Source organism: Vidua macroura, chromosome 2 (genome assembly GCF_024509145.1).
Source record: "Vidua macroura isolate BioBank_ID:100142 chromosome 2, ASM2450914v1, whole genome shotgun sequence".
Taxonomy (NCBI): Eukaryota; Metazoa; Chordata; class Aves; order Passeriformes; family Viduidae; genus Vidua; species Vidua macroura.
The window spans coordinates 116,418,935-116,435,187 of record NC_071572.1 but is presented as its reverse complement, the minus strand read 5'-3'; the positions used below and the strand labels follow the sequence as shown (position 1 = coordinate 116,435,187).

The 16,253-nt window shown below is 52.9% G+C and overlaps 3 protein-coding genes across 7 annotated transcripts in view; 2 read left to right on the top strand and 1 right to left on the bottom strand.

Annotated features, from left to right (window-relative positions):
- Nucleotides 1–25: 25 nt before the first annotated feature.
- LOC128803189 (cytochrome c oxidase assembly factor 4 homolog, mitochondrial) lies at nt 26–1,391 on the top strand. The gene is made up of 2 exons (XM_053969847.1): nt 26–111; nt 1,016–1,391. The coding sequence occupies exon 2, from the start codon at nt 1,061–1,063 to the stop codon at nt 1,307–1,309; it is 249 nt and encodes an 82-aa protein (XP_053825822.1). The 5' UTR covers nt 26–111; nt 1,016–1,060; the 3' UTR covers nt 1,310–1,391.
- A 1,200-nt stretch (nt 1,392–2,591) lies between these two features.
- On the bottom strand, nt 2,592–10,235 carry MRPL48 (mitochondrial ribosomal protein L48). 3 transcript variants are annotated; one of them, XM_053969712.1, is made up of 8 exons: nt 10,062–10,235; nt 8,612–9,348; nt 5,813–5,850; nt 5,421–5,506; nt 4,662–4,834; nt 3,399–3,501; nt 2,809–2,898; nt 2,592–2,717 (listed from the first exon to the last, which is right to left on the bottom strand). In XM_053969712.1, exons 2-8 carry the CDS (start codon nt 8,779–8,781, stop codon nt 2,643–2,645), a joined length of 735 nt encoding a protein of 244 aa, XP_053825687.1. In that variant the 5' UTR covers nt 8,782–9,348; nt 10,062–10,235; the 3' UTR covers nt 2,592–2,642. The 3 variants fall into 3 exon arrangements, with proteins under 3 accessions (XP_053825687.1, XP_053825688.1, XP_053825686.1); XM_053969713.1 differs by lacking the exons at nt 8,612–9,348; nt 10,062–10,235 and adding exons at nt 6,089–6,141; nt 6,828–6,973; XM_053969711.1 differs by lacking the exon at nt 10,062–10,235 and having other exon boundaries at nt 8,612–9,492.
- Nucleotides 10,236–10,340: 105 nt separating this feature from the next.
- The window catches only part of RAB6A (RAB6A, member RAS oncogene family), a 42,754-nt gene continuing 36,841 nt past the window's right edge, over nt 10,341–16,253 (top strand). Inside the window, exon 1 of one of the 3 annotated variants that reach the window (XM_053969716.1) lies at nt 10,341–10,607. In XM_053969716.1, coding sequence (XP_053825691.1) covers nt 10,538–10,607 — 70 coding nt within the window. In that variant the 5' untranslated portion in view covers nt 10,341–10,537. The remainder of the gene's footprint in view (nt 10,608–16,253) is intronic. The other 2 variants (XM_053969715.1, XM_053969714.1) reach the window with 2 other exon arrangements.

Below are 16,253 nucleotides of genomic sequence, written 5' to 3'. Positions count from 1 at the left end.
GCGCGAGCGGAAAGGGGGAGGAACCCGCCAATCAACGAGCGCCGCCGCGGCCGTGCCGCGTCCCGGAAGTGCCGTGCCGAGCTCCCGCCTTAAAGGGACCGCGCTGCGCTGGTACGGGGGCTGCACCCATGGGTGGGGAGGGGAGGGGAGGGGAGGGTGCTGGACATCCCCGGGAACGGGGATCCGCAGGGATTAGGGAGGGTGCTGGGCATCCCCGGGAACGGGGAGCCTTGGGAGGTTGAGGAGGGTGCTGGACATCCCCGGGAACGGGGAGCCTTGGGAGGTTGAGGAGGGCGCTGGGCATCCCCAGGGGATGGGGATCCGCGGGGATCGAGGAGGGTGCTGGGCATCCCCGGGGAATGGGGAGCCGCGGGAGGTTGAGGAGGGTGCTGGACATCCCTGGGGAACGGGGATCTGCGGGGATTGAGGAGGGCGCTGGGCATTCCCGGGGAATGGGGAGCCTTGGGAGGTTGAGGAGGGCGCTGGGCATCCCCGGGAACGGGGATCTGCGGGGATTGAGGAGGGTGCTGGGCATCCCTGGGGAATGGGGATCCGCGAGAGGTTGAGGAGGGTGCCGGACATCCCCGGGGAACGGGGACCCGCGGGAGGTTGAGGAAGGTGCCGGACATCCCCGGGGAATGGGGAGCCTGGGGAGGTTGAGGAGGGTGCTGGGCATCCCTGGGGAACGGGGATCCGCAGGGATTGAGGAGGGCGCTGGGCATTCCCGGGGAATGGGGAGCCTTGGGAGGTTGAGGAGGGTGCTGGGCATCCCTGGGGAATGGGGAGCCTTGGGTGGGGACCCGCGGGGAGGTGCCGGACATCCCCGGGGAACGGGGACCCGCGGGGATCGAGGAGGGCACTGGGCAGCCCTGGGGAACGGGGACCCGCGGGGATTGAGGAGGGTGCCGGACATCCCTGGGGAACGGGGACCCGCGGGAGGTTGAGGAGGGCGCTGGGCAGCCCTGGCTGGGGTGCGGTGCAGCGGTGCTGCAGAGGGCTCCGGCTGTCCCCGAAGGACACCGCCACCGCCCCGCGCCACCTGCCCCGTGCCCAGCGCCGCATGGCGAAGGCCGGGCACGGCTGGAGCCGCGCGGCGGCGGAGCAGGGCGAGGCGGAGGAGGGCGAGGACCCGCTGGACGCCAGGATCGCGCGGACCGGCTGCCTGGAGCAGCACCGGCGGCTGCAGGAGTGCATGGCGGAGCGGCAGGACTGGCGGCACTGCCAGGAACAGCTCCGAGCCTTCGGCGCCTGCATGGCCCGGCGGCAGCAGCCGCAGCGCGGGCCGAGCCCAGCCCGGCCCCCGGACTGACACCTTTCTGGCTTTGTTTTCATCCAACTGCTTGGAAACCCAGGTGGAATTGTTGGGAAATTAAACCTGGAGTTTGTCGCCCCTCGGCTCGGTCTGTGCAAGTTGGGGAGGGTGGCTGGTTTGGAGGGTACAGCATCGAGCTGTGCCACGGCGGGTTCAGGTTGGGTATCAGGAGGAATTTCTTCATGGCAAGGAGTTTTAACCATTGCAAGGGACTGCCCAGGGAGGTGTGGAGTGCCCTGGAGGTGTCCAAGAATGACTGGACATGGCACTCAGTCCTCTAGGCTGGTGACAAAGTAGGGGACTGGGCACAGCTTGGACTCAAATTATTCCAGAGGTCTTTTCCAACCAAAACGATTCAGTGGCTGTGGATTTCCAGCCCAAAATGTCCCAGTCCAGGAGCATTCACAGCACTCAGGCTGAGTCTTGGCTCCAGAACAGCCCTGACATGGATTTTTACTCCATGTCCTCTGTGCCATCCTAAGGCTCTTCCCAGCAGTGATAAGCTCATGTCCCACAGGATGGGATTTCTGGGCAGGAGATTTATCTCCTGGGAAGCCACAGAAAAATTAGGAATGGGAGAAAAAGGGATTCTGATCTGACCACTGCTTGCTGGCAAATAAGCCAGGAGAAAGAAAATAAAATTGCTTTTTGCATGGATTTTGTCAGAAGGAAGGTTCCAGGCTATTTCCCAGGGATGTGGGTGCTGGGAATACCAAGAGGCTGGGCATGGAAGCACAAGCAACACCTGGACAGCCCCAATTTGGGGAGAGTGTAAATTCATGAGTTATTTTCTCCCTTTTTCACAAGCTGGTCTTTAGAAAGGGGGAGAAAAAGCCTCCAAACCAACCAGTTTCTAGAACAGTTTCTCTTGGCATCCATCAAATTTGGTTGTAACAATTCCTGGGATTGTTGCAGCACAGCATTATTCATGCACAGAGATTTCTGCAGAGATTCCCACCTACCAGAAGCAAAATAGGCAGGAATTTAAAAAAAAAAACAAAAAAAACCCAAAAAAGAACACCAAAAAAAACAAAAAAAAAACCAAAAAAAAACCCCCACAAAAAAACACAAAAAAACCCACAAAAAAACAAAAACAAAAAAAAAAAAAAAAAAAAAAAAAAAAAAAAACAAAAAAAAAAAAAACTGAAGGAAAGCAAATCCACATTCCACTGTGCCACCTTTGCTCCCAGTACAAACCAGTTAGAAATAAACACATCATTTATTTTTATTAGGAGAGGCTGGTTGCCAACAGTGGGAATTCCTTCCAATTCACCATGGAAGCACCCTCTGGAGGCTGGAAGAGCCCATGGATGGCACACTGTTCCTCACCTCAGGACATTTCTGCCAGCAGCTCTTCCAGCTCTGGTCGAGACTTCAGTCGGCTCTTGAAATCGGCTTCCGTGTGCTGTGGAGGGAGGGAAAACCACCACAAATCAGCATCACACAAACCCTTTCCCTGCTTCCTAAAGGGAAAGCATTGGGAAGTGTAACCATACCTGTTTCATCAACAGATGCACCCCCTCAGGCTGGCTACTCTGAATGATTTCCAGCAGTATGGGAGCAAACGTCGAGCTCAAACCGCAGATCTGAAAGCAGAAATGACAGAGCTGCAGGAGAATGATCCCAGGATACTGGGTTGGAAGGGACCTTAGAGATCATCCAGTGCCACCCCTGCCATGGGCAGGGACCCCTTCCACTGTCCCAGGTTGTTCCAGCATGGCTTTGATCACGCCCAGGGATCCAGGGGCAGCCACAGCTTCTCTGGGCACCCTGTGCCAGGGCCTCCCCACGCTCACAGGGAACAATTCCTTCCCAAAATCCCATCCATCCCTGTGAGTTTCTCCACTGACCCATCCCCAAACATGACTTTTCTACCCCCTCATATCAATTATTCTGCAGAAAATAGATAATAATTCTTCTGCCTGAAACACAGAGCCAGGAAATCCTCCTGGGCTTCTAGTTTAGGAGCAACACTCAGCAGAAAACATAATCAGACCTTTTGCTTCCATTTATGCCCAAATGTTGCCTTTCATCTGTTAGATGTTTGAGGGGTTTGGGGAGCCTGTGATGGGATCCCAGCTCCTACCTGGACAACCCTCTGGTGGGTGGTAAGGACTGCATCCAGCTGCATTTTGGATCCCTTCTCTTCCAGGAACAGCACCTCGTTGGTTTTGGTGGGCATGGCGTAGCTGCAGGAGCCAGAGGGCAGTGCTTAGGACAGGCAGGATATCTGCACTACTTTACAGGCATGAATCACCCTCCACAGCAGAGAATGGGGAAGGAGATTAACTTTTCATGGGAAATTAATTATGCAAAGGATGTATCTTGCAAATCAGGTCCTGGCAGAGGCCGGGCGTTTTGCTGGAAGGAGATAAGGAGGGAGCTCTGCAGCATTGCTGCCAGCAAAAACCTGGATTAGTTACAAACACCAGCCTGAGAACTTTTAACTTCTTCACAGTTCTAGAAAAGCAACAGTTCTGACTTGTTTTGTCTTTTGGGACAGAGCTCTAAAATCTGCTGCTGCAATGCACCACTGAAATACATCGTTTGCACCTCAGATTTAATGGCAATGTGACTGGGAGTGGATCAGACTCTGCTCAATACTCAAGACCTCACTTCCTCATCCCCATTCCCACATCCAAGCTCCATCCCACTGCCCACCTTTTCCCCTCAATTCCCAGTCTGAAGGGCAAATCCTTTCTTTCTCTACACACCAAGCCACGTCCAGCCTCAGAGGGTACAGGTGAAAAGCATGCATTTCAGACAGTCCCCACTGGTTTTATTCCCTGCTGGCAGCTCAGTGCTTTTCCCAGTGCCTGCAGCTCCCTGGGAGCACTCCAGGCACTGAGGTGCTGCCTGACATTGCTCAGGTGTTACAGCCAGTGGAGTGGCTGTTGGAATACACCTGATTTGGAGAACTAGGGTGCTCCTGAAGCATCCTCTCCTCCTAAACTGAAGTAGCAGGAAGTTCACCCAGCACCTTCAGGGCTTTCCCAAGCTCATTCCACTTTGGATAAGCAGGGTGGCGTGCAGAGCCTGGATCACAAGCCACAAAGGAAAACCAGCAGCAAATGTCAGCAATTCCCAGGCTCTGCACCCACAGGCTTAAAGCCTTTTCCTCAGAGGAAGGAGACGTGACAGCCACTTTTTCCTTGGAATCTGCTCAGGTCGGTGCCTGAAAAATTCAATGCTTCTAAATAAAGCATCCAGAATTGTACAGGTACACAAAAGGAGAACACAGGGCAGGCGAGAGGTTCGGATTGACATCCAAATGGGAATCCCTCAGGGAGACTGGAGTGTGGCCTGACGGGCAGGGGGTCGTAATCCAGAGGGACAGATTTCCTCATACCTCTCGTTGACCCGGATGGAGAGGCGGTTGCAGAGTCTGTGGACGTACTGAGCAAAATGCTCCACCAGGCACAGATCATAGGAAGTCATCTGGATGTTGATGTCTCCATACTGGTACTCGGTGCCAGCATTGATCTCTTTCATCTGCACTTTTTCCTTTCTCCTCTTTGGAAGCTGTTTTCCAAAAGAAAATACAACCAAATAAAATAGAGGGCATCTGCTTTGGACAACGCTGGGAATAAAAGGTTCAGCTCTTGGATGGCCTCACACTGAAAACACACTCAGGCTGTGATTTATTTCTTCCAGAGGGAGAAAGGAAGGAGTAAAACCAGTAGAAATAAACCTGCTGTTTATTTCAGATCCTGCCTAAAAGGCAGCTGACTTCTTGTTTCCTCCTTCCACACAAGTGGATGTCTTTCCAAATCCCAGGGAGTGTGAAAAGGTCACATGTAAGTAAGAGCTGCTCACAAAATTCTGGAATGGTTCAGGTGTTAAATTCGGTGTCAGGAGGTTCCAAAGCTACTCACTCACTCCCACAGGAATGTACTGGACAAAAGGAAGCATTTCTGCAGCGTGCTGAGTGGGTACTTCATGGAGTCATGGACTAGTTAGGATTGGAAGGAACCTTAAATCTCATGGGCAGGCACACCTTCCACTATTCCAGGTTTCTCCAAACCCCATCCAGCCTGGAGATGGGGCATCCAACATGCTTCAGGGTTACCTTGGGAAAGCAAGCACAGAGGGAAGTCCTCCTGCCTACCTCCTTTGGGAGCAGGTATTTAAACTTCCCAATTCCATGGGTAGGTCGGGACTTGTAGGATCTGTGGCAAGCCAGGAGTGCATCACCTGAAAATGAAAGCAGAGCAAGCGTGTTTCCAGCTGCAAACAAGCATCCACAGGTGCTCTGAGAGCCCCAGATCATGGTCACATAACACCACGGCTGGTGCCACCTGCTTAGCCAAGAACAGGGCAAAAATAAGAAAATATTGGGAAAAAATATATGGAAGTGGCAGAGCACCTGCTCTGGTTATTTAACCAGTTCAAAATTGGCTAAAAAAACCTCCAAAACGAAACAAACATGCTGCAATGTTTAATATTTATTTGAGGGAAGTGAATTTTTTGCCTCAAAGCTAGATTGACAACAGACTTTACCTGCAGCACACAGACGGTTTTCTCTGGCTGCTGCTGCTCTGTAGGAAACAAAATAATGATTAAAAGGTCTGTAGGAAACAATATAATAATTAATATTATTTCCCTCACTTATGGAAAAATATCTGGCCAATGTCCTTTTGCAAAGGCATGGCCTCTTCCCCATCCCACAGCCCTTCCAGCTCCCAGCTCAAAGTCTTACCTCCACTATTAGAAGATTTGGCAAGAAGAAAGAAAGAAAAAAAAAAGGCAATTTTTTGGTCACATATGTTTTCTCACCTGCTGAGGGCCAACACCTGCCTGAGCAACACTCCCTTCTCCGAGCACAGCACCTGCAAGGGTTAAAACACGGGATTTTCTCCAGGTTACTACACCTCTAGGGCAGGACCCGCGGGAAGGGCTGGGGCTGTGCCAGGGGAGGTTTAGGATGGGTATCGGGGAAAGGCTCTTCCCCCAGGGGTGCTGGGGCTCCGCAGGGAACGGGCACAGCCCCAGCCTGGCAGAGCTCCAGGAGCGTTTGGACAGCGCCCCCAGGGACATGGGGGGATAGGCCATGAACAGCCCTCGTGCCTGTCCCGCCTCCACACGGATGGAGACAAACACTCATCCAGCCGGCAAAGAGCTTTGCCGTGGCCAAAGCAGGGTGGGGATAAACACCGATGTCCCAAATGTCCCAGTGCAGAGGGACACGGATCCGACAGGGACCACGGAGACGAGGGCTGTAATCGAGTTGGGTGTGTGAGGATGGGCAGCAGGGGTGTGTGGGTGTCTCGGCCCCTGGTCCAGGAGCACCAAGACAGATCCAGGGCACGATCTCAAGGTCTGGACCCCTCAGGATCACCCCCACACTTCCTTCCGAAACCAAACCAGGGTCGGATCAGGGCCTCCAGCAGCAAAGCTGGGGCTGCCTCAGCTGTCCCAAAGACCAAGGCTACTCCTCCGTTCCTGCTCCTCCCCTTCCCTCTGTCCCCGCGTCCTTCCCCGTTCCCACTCTCCTTCCCCGCGGCCATCCCGGTACCTTCGGCACCGCCGCCATCATCCGGGGCCGCGGTCCGACGCTCAAAGCGCTCCCCCTCAGTGCCTCGGTACGCCTCCATTCGGCTCCCCCCGTCCCGCGGCTCCCTCCCCGCGTTCCGCCCACCGATGCCTCCCGGGAATTCTAATTTTCGGACAGCTCCCCGCCCCGCCCACCGAGAACTCCCGTAGGCAACAACTTTTGGACAACCCGCGGTACTGGCGGGGCCCTGGCGTCCTGAAGGAGGCAGCGGGGTGCGGGCAGGAATGGCGGACACCTCGTTCCTGCCCGCCCACACGCGGCGGGCGGCGCTGCGGCTGCACGGCGCATCCCGCCCTGCGCCTATCACCGCGCGTCCCGCCCGGCTCGGCCCGCCCCCCGCCCGTCCTCGCACACTGATTGGTCCCCAGCCACGTCCATCACCGCGCGGCCGCCATGTTGAGTGTGGCATGGCCACGTTGCAGCGCTGAGGGCGGCGCCCGGCCCCGCCCCAGGGTGCTGCAGCGGCCACCTTGAGTGTGGCGTCCTGGCGGCCATTTACTTAGGCCTTTAGTAGCGCTTAAAATATAATAAAATATTTACAATCGCGAAATCCTAAGCGTAGGAAGGCTGGGCTGGCGGGAACCTCCTCTCTGATTTCCCAGTGGGGCCTGCCTGGGAAGAGATGGGTCTGTGGTCCTGTGCCCGCCGAGCCTTAGTCTGGAGGTGGCTCAGGAAAACCCACCCCATGTCCCACTGCCTCTTCCACGCAAATCTTAATTTCCCACAGGCTCCCTTCCCTCCTCCTGGCTCCCTTCTCTGCAGTCTGGCTCCAGTTTCCCCCTTTTTCCACAGCAGGTGCTCACTCTGGAGCCCACATCCCTGATCCCCCTTCTTGGAGGCGTTCCCTGCCTGGGAGCTGGATTTTGAGTGGGGATTTCTCAATCTGCTGACTGATGGCTGCTGCAATTGCTCTTGCTGGAGGTGTCAGAGCTCCTGATGGACTTTCTCCCTGCAGCTCATCCACGTGGCAAGTTCCTGTCCTGCCCTGTGACCCTGCCCCGTCGTGCATTTCTGAGTGCCCGGAGCTCTGGACACACACTGGACACCCTCGCTGTCCATCCCCTCCGCGCTGGTGCACGGAGGGGACAGGAGGAATGTGAAAGGACAAGTTTTGTGTCTCCACCTGCCCCAGCACATGGAGGGAGCAGAGGGGATCCCACAGCACCTTTGCTCTTTGCTCCACAGTGCAAGGACACACGTGTTCCCGGCTCCAAGCTGTGTTTTCCTGGCGCTCCCGGGACATGACAGAACTGCCCACGTGGATGTTTTCCTGCCCTTTGATCCCACCTGGCGAGCCCCAGGCAGGGCCAGCCTGGCAATGACGCTTGTGTAAGGATCACTGCGGGAGCCTGAGCTGGGTTAAGGCTGGCACTCCCACTCCACGAAACCTGGGCTTCTCCTCCCATGGTCTTTGAAGGCCCAGAGGAAACTGAGGAGGGGCTGCTGTGCCTGGAGGGGACTGGCTGGTCCTGTGTTTGTAGGGGAAGCTGAGATGAGCACCACGATTAAGAGCGGGTCCAGGAAGACTCCTAATTCCCTGCCCTCCAATGCTGTGTGGCCGTGCAGTGTGGCAAGTTCACGTCCTGCCCTGTGACCCAGCCCTGCCCTTCATTTCTGAGTGCCTGGAGCTCCAGGCACCCTCGCTGTCCATCCCCTCTGCGCTGGTGCACGGAGGGGACAGAAGGAATGTGAAAGGACAAGGTTTGTGCACCCCTTCATTCCCTCTGCCCCTCCTGGGGACTCACCTTTCCTCCAGCCCCAAAACGTGGCTGAGGAGGGAGCGTTGCCCCAGGCTGAGTTTGGGGTAGGGCAGTAACCGATTGCAGGGATTGTTGTTGTCCTCTGTGTCTCCATGAGAAGCGAGTCCACCTCTCCACTGAGGAACGTCTCTGACATCTGTCATAGATGGATACATTTTAAGGCCAAAAGGGATTGTTAAATCATGGAATTCACTCTCCTGCACGTCACAGTCGATAGGTTTCCAGTGACTTATGGCTTTATGGAAGCAGATCACTCCTCTCTCCGTGAAAGCATCTTTCTCACAAAGGCTCCTCTCGATTTCCCCTGCATACAAAGATAGTGCTGCTCTTGGCAGCTTGTTCTGGTGGCTGAGCAGCCTCTCTGTTAGGACACGGTCCTTATTTCCCACTGGAATGTGCCTTTCTTTGCCTTTTGCATCATCTCACATCCCTGTTGCAGGAGCACAACTTCCAAACCTTTTTGTGACGTTTACACGGAGAAGCTGAGGGGACTCGATGACTTCCTTTTTCTGCACCACACTTAAAAAACTCCAGGAAGCTCTTTCTCCTTTTTAAGGCTTCCCATGCCTTGCTTCCACTTCTTTTCAGACTCATCCAATGATGAAAACAATCAAGAAGTGTTCAAACAGACCTTAGAAGAAAACCTCTGTTTCGCGTGTCTCCTCCTCTGCCTTCAGTTGTTGCTTTCCCTGGGACTCACGGGAAAGATCCTGGAATGAACCCTGACACAAAACCAAGGACAATATCTGTATTTAATATTTGAGATCACGTCAGGCCAGGCTGGAGTCCCTTTCTCCCTGCAGGAGAGCAGCCACACAACCAGTGTGGAAGCACTCCCAGATGCCAGGTGCGGAGCTGGATGGAGATTCTGCTCATATCTATTAAAACTTGTTTAAATTTAATCACCTGATTAAAAACACATTTTTTTTTTTTTAGTTCCCTGGTACTTCAACGCCTGGGTGAAAAAAACCCCAGTCCTTGGTGAGGCAGTTCATCACATTGAGGGAGTATAAATGAAACGATCAAAAATAGAAAGGCTTTCAAAACGAAACATGTAGCAGATGCCATTTCCCTGACTATCAGAGCAGAGATGCTCTGGAACAATCTCCCAGCCAAGGTTTAAACAAGAGGGGCCAGGACGCACCTGGAAACCTCCTCAAACACTGAACTTTGAGGGCAGAGTGGGGGGAAAATGGGCAAAAAATAGTGCAAGGAAAAGCTGGCCCCTCCAGCAAAAGGCGGAGGGCTCTGAGCCACTGTGAAAGGATCACTGACCTTCCTGGGAAACATCACCCTGCTGTGAGGGATCTGCTCGCCAGAGATGCCCCTCTGAAAGGAGTATCTGTGCCAGGTTAGGATGAAGCCTTTGCTTTTAAGGCCTTTGCTGGCTCCCCCCTCACGCCCCTGCGGGCCGGGTCCACCTTGCAGCCCTTACCCTGACGCTGAGGATGTGAGGGGCGGGCAGGCAGGCCCTGGCACAGGGTGCCCAGAGAAGCTGTGGCCGCCCCTGGAGCCCTGGCAGTGCCCCAAGGCCAGGCGGGACAGCGGGGTTTGGAGCAGCCTGCGCTGATGAGAGGCGTTCCTGCCCACGGCAGGGGTGGAACGCGATGATTCTCCTCGTCCCTCCCAACCCACACCATTCCCGGCCCGTAGCAGAGGGAAGCGCCCACAGCGCCTGCGCGGGGCGGGCGGAGCGCCGGCTCCGGGAGCGCGGGGGGGGGGCAAAGCGGCGGCAGCGACACCGGCACCCACACCGACACCGGCACCTCACCGGGGCTCGCAGCCTTCGCCGGGGAGGAGGAGGACGAGGAGAAGAAGCAGGAGGAGGCGGAGGGAAGCGGTCGCGGGTCGCGGGTGCCGCCGCGGGGAGCGGAGCGAGCGCGGGGCGGCGGCGGCGGCGGCTCCTCCATCATGTCGTCGGGCGGGGACTTCGGGAACCCGCTGCGGAAATTCAAGCTGGTGTTCCTGGGCGAGCAGAGCGGTGAGTCACCGCCCGCCGCGGGCCGGGACCCCCACCCCGACACTCGTGGGGGGAGCACGAAGGGCCCCCCTCCTCATCCTCCCCGATATCCTCATGAGCGTCTGTGACACCCAGCCTCCCTCCCTCATGGGGTCTGATGGGATCCCCCTCCTCGTTCTCCCCGACACCCACCCACTCTTATGGGGTCTGATGGGATCCCCCTCCTCACCCTTCCCGACACCCACCCACCCTCATGGGGTCTGATGGGATCCCCCTCCTCACCCCCATGAAAACCACCCACCCTTATGGGGTCTGATGGGATCCCCCTCCTCACCCTTCCCAACACCCACCCACTCTTATGGGGTCTGATGGGATCCTCCTCCTCACCCTTCCCGACACCCATCCACCCTTATGGGGTCTGATGGGATCCCTCTCCTCATCCTTCCTGAAAACCACCCACCCTTATAGGGTCTGATCGGATCCCCCCCCTCACCCTTCCCGACACCCACCCACTCTTATGGGGTCTGATGGGATTCCCCTCCTCACCCTTTCTTAAAACCACCCACCCTTATGGGGTCTGAGGGGATCCCCCTCCTCACGACACCCAGCCTGTGTCATGAGAGTCCCTGACACCCACCCACCCTCGTGGGGCTCCGGGGGTTCAGCTCTGCTTTAACCCCCCCCAGCCACCAAAGCCCATCTGCAGAAAACAGTTGCTGATTCATTCGGACCCAGCTCCTCTGGTTTTTGGGGGGCACGAGTCTCAATCCGCAGTGTTTACTGTGTAAATACGGCGTTTTTCCATAATGGGGCTATGTCTTGGCAGAGCGACGCTCTGAATATTTAATTCAGTCAATGAGGTTTTCTTCCCTGTCTTTGGAATGAAAAAAAAAAAAAAAAGGACCTAAACAATGTCTCCTCCTTCCTTAGCGGAAGGCCTCTATCTCCAATACTGCATTCCAAATCTTTCCCTTGGAAGAGTTTTCTGAAAAAAAAAAAAAAAAAAAAAGCTCCTTTATGAGATGCTTTGTGTAATCCTGGGTAGATACTGAGTGATCTATGACATAATGAATAGGTGCAAAATATCTTCTGTCTCGGGGCGGGGTATTTGCTCCCTCAGCCACCTTTGGTCTGTGTGGTAGGAGATGATGAAATACTAGTTGGTTTTATTTTTTGGCCAAATTAGTTGTATCTTGGTGTTTCCTCACTCAGATGTGGATGAGCTTGGTGATAATGCTGCTGTTGAAATTATTTACCTATACCTTGGCAATTTCCTTTAGTCTCTTCCTTGAATCAGTCTCTTTTTATTTCGTGTTTTTGGGGTTGAAACAGCTCTTCTCATATCAGGGATTTGGGGAGCACGAGTGCAACTTGATTATTTATTATTTTTTGGGTAAGTCACCTGATCTGCTTGGTAAGGTGCTATTTGGCCAGCCATTTTATGAGGATTTTGGATGAGGGTCATGTGTAGAAAATGCTGAGGGTTTTTTCAGTTTTTTCGGTTGGTTGGTTTTTTTCCCCAGGTATTTGATAACAGGAATCTGAAATATTAGCAATGCATTTGCAAAATCCTTGGCTTGTTTACTTGCATTTCTGAGCTTCAATATCACGAAGCTTTTCAAATACCTCCATGGAAGGTTGTGGCACCTGGTGCAGATCTTAAATCTCAGCAGCTCTTCGTTCACACGTGGATTTCTTGTCTCCTCTAGCAGACATAACGTCAGATATCTGCTTCCTCTAGGATTTTTTTTTTTCTCCCCTCTCAGCTAATCATCTGTTTTTATACTGGAAGGTTTTAAATAATTCCCAGTCACAGCACCAACCCTAGGGAGGAGAGAAGGGATCCTGTGGGTACAGCACAGCGAAATCCTCCTGACTGAATATTCCCAGCCCTGCAACTGCTGCCTGGGCTGGGGCTTAGGGATGGGTGGGAGCTGACTGGAATGCAGGGTGGGCTCCAGCCCTGCCTTTGCCTTTGTCTGGGATGCTGGGCGCTGACTCCGTGCCAGCTCCGTGTCCGCGCATCCCGCGGGTGCTGCAGCGTGGGCATGCTCCGACACGGCGCTCCGTGAGTCTGCCTCCGATGGAGACACGTCCCTTCCTGGATTGAAGCTCTTCAGATGTCTCTGTCATGATGTCATTCCCTGTAATTTTTTTTTTTTATTTTTTTTAACTGCCCGAAGGATGCAGAGCTCTCGTTCCAAGTGGCTCCTGGAGGAATAAACGCCCTCGTGATATTTGGAGAAAACTGCGGAAGAATCTGGTGTTGCAAAAAGGGAGCTGGAGTGGGCTGTGCTCACACCTTGTTGTTCTTTGTCTGGAAGGTTAAGGGAGATGCAGAAATAAAAGTTTTTAGGATAGCAGCTTTCCTAACCCAGGAGATCTTTGTACAACTGTTGCGCTGGATTGCAGCATTTGCTTCCCATTCAGATGAAAGGTTCTCTGCCCTGTTGGAAGGCCATAATTAAAGACATGCTCTGGCTCTGGTGGGGAGACTGAGTGCTCTGGGTTCATTTCCATCCAGGGACTTCAGGATGACAAGTGAAATGGTACAAAGGGCTGTGATGGCCATTAGCTGCCTCAGCATCCAGAGCTGGCTGATGGCAGACCTGTGCTGGCTGCACACAGCCTCGCCAACAAATGTGTGTCTTATGGCTGAGGAAATCTGAGCTGCAGTTCCTTACTGGGCAGGCTTTGCAGCCCTTCCACGGGAGATCTAGAAGCATCCCTGGGCGTTTCATTTCCATCTGACAGTGGGATTGCCCAGAGGATGCAGTGTGTGGTTTTCCCCGCTCTCCTCAGCCATGTTGTGGGAGTTCAGTGCCGTATCCCTCAGCATTCGCACGGACTGCAGCGGCTCTGCCTCGTGCCGTTCAGCACTAGCTGCAGATGCTCTTTCCCCTGCTAAGATGCTGATTTTCCTCGCTCCTCAGTCCCCTAAATCTCCTTGTCTCTGGGGCTTGTGTCCCCCACGCCCCTCCCAGGCCCAGCCTGGGGACTTGCTGCATGTGCTGTGGGTGCATCATGAGCCTGCAGCATCGTCCGTGCCCAGCCAGAAGAATCTTCTCCTCTCTTTCCATCTCTGTTTTTATTAACTTGTACAGAGATACAGCATTGGCTGGCTAGGAGAAGGCAACTTCACCAGCACTCTCCTTAATTGAATTACTTTTCTCAATGATTGAAGATTATACAGAGTTTAGCAGTTTTAAATATGCTAATCTTTGTTAAAAAGGCAGGGAGAGCTCTGAGTGCTGAGGGATTAGATAGAGCTATTGTGTGTGGGGAAGTATGTTTCTTACTGCCTTTGATCTGGTTTTATCAGGTGATTTTCATCAGTTGTAATACCTCAAGTTTAAGGAATTCTGATTTCTGGGTCACCTCAGGGAGTGGACGCATCACCTACATTGGGGTGCTGACAGTAAATATGACACATATTCAAATATTAATAGCCTCTTTAATTCTGCTTTGCACAGGAACATCTTTACTTCTTAATAAATGGATTTTTTTTTGATTGAGTGGGCAGAAGTGAATGCTGGGGCACTGCAACAGAAATATTTGTTCGTCACGTGAGTTTCTACTGCAGCTTTCATTGGCGAGCAGATCTGAAGGGCACCAACGTGTACAGAAAGCAAAAGAACTCCCTGTTGTCTCTCTGTGCCAGCATTTCTGCATAAGATCTTGAAGGAAATTAGAACCAGTTGCATTTTGTTTTTTTTTTTTTTTTTTAATCAGGAGCTGAGATTTTTAATATTGAAAACCCACTGATAAGTGCAGTGTAATAACTGTAGAGGTATAATTGTTTGGAAGGCACTAATGAGCTGTTCTGTTGCATAACGATGTTGGTACAGGCACTGCTGAGCAGTGTGATGTGTCTCATTAGATAACTGGGGAGCTGCAGGTGCTCTGTGTGTGACATGGGGCTGGTGTAGCACTGCTCACAGCAGGCACAGCCTCGTCCCTGTGCTGCCTAAAACCCCCTTGTTTCTAAGGGATTCACAAGCTCCAGAGATCCATTACCTTGTTGCACTGGTGGTTTAAAAGCTTATCTCCTCCCCTCCGGGTAATTTCCTAACCTTGTGGTTTTCCTGTGGCTGGGCCTTCAGATATTTGGGGTTCTGTTTGTACTGTATGAATTGTCCATGAGTTTCTAAAGCTGGGCTTCACATCTGGAAGTGAAATATCAGCAATGCATCCCCACAAAGGGGGAGTGAGGCAGGAACACCAGGAGGGCTGTGTGGATGAACAAGGAACTCGTGGACAGCCTCAAACCCAAAATGGAATGGTGGAAGTGGAGGCAGGTTGCCCGGGAGGAATGCAGAGAAATTCCTGAGCAGCCAGAGATCAGGTTAGGAAACCCAAAGCCCTGATAGAATTAAACCTGGCCAGTCATCAGGGGCAGCAAGAAAAGCTTCTGTAGCGATAAAGGAGGACCAGGAAAAGTGTGGTGTCTCTCCAGAAGGAAACAGGAGGCCTGGTTACCCAGGATACAGAGAGGGCTGAGGCACTCAGTGACTTTTCTTTGCCTCAGTCTTCACCTGTGTTCCTCAGGGGTCAGTCATGGGATCAGCACTGTTGAACGTCTTCGTTGGTCACAGCTCCCTTCCCACCCAAACTGTTCTGGGATTCTTCCATAGTGCAATGTGCTTGGTGTCTGATCCTTCTTTGCTGGCCTGAAGATCTTGACCTCCACCATTTCTCTTCTTTCTCTTCTGCATCGCTGAAAAATCCCTTCCTACAGCAACATGTGGAAGAAGCACAGAGAAAAAGACATCAGTGTTTTGTGGTGCCTGTTCTCACGGTGCCTTTTGATCCCTGTCTATTTGTGGAAGCCTCTGAAGGAGCTGTGTCTGTTCTTGAAAGGAGGAGTAGCTGTGCCTTTCTGAACTCTGCTGTGCTTTTCTCTCTGCTTCTCAGAAATAATCTGTGAGTTGGAAGGAAAATGATCATCTTTATCTTTTTCCTTGATGTGACATAATGGATTTTCTATCTGCAGCTCTTGGGGTGGTGGTGGTACCTGGCATGGGATCCAGGTTCTGCAAAGCAGATGCCTGAAAGCTTTTGCTGGAGCTGTAAGTGGGACTAATGGAGAAACAAAGGCAGGGAAGCTCATCTGAGCCCACCTTAGCAGATGATGTGGCATTTGGGAATTATCAGAGCCAACAGCCATTTCTCTCAGCTTCAGTGATGGTTAAAAATCTGTCTCCTGTAATCAGTCTGTGAGGAAAGAGCTGCCTTTTAGTTACCTGCTAATTTAGCCCAGATGTTTAAAGGCATTTTGTTGTGTTCATGCATATACAAGTACCTGTTGTGTACACTAATGATTATAAAAACCCCAAGCCAGCCAACCAGAACAATCCAGCTAAACCCTTGAGTGCTTTGAAACGTGGCTCAGAAAAACCCACACGTTGCTGCCTCAACATGAACACCATCAGATTTTTCAAGTCAACCTCCAAAATTTACCTGTGAGGCCTGTAACCTGTAAGAACAGTAACCTTGTGATACGTGAATGTTTCTGAACAGGCATGGAAAAGCTGATCCATCCTTGCCAGTATGGAGCAGTGAAAAGACCTCCGAGATCATTGGCTGCAAGCCTTGGCTGATCAAGGACTTGATGATCCTGGAGGTCTTTTCCAACCTAGATTCTCCTGAGCTTCTGTAAAAGCACTG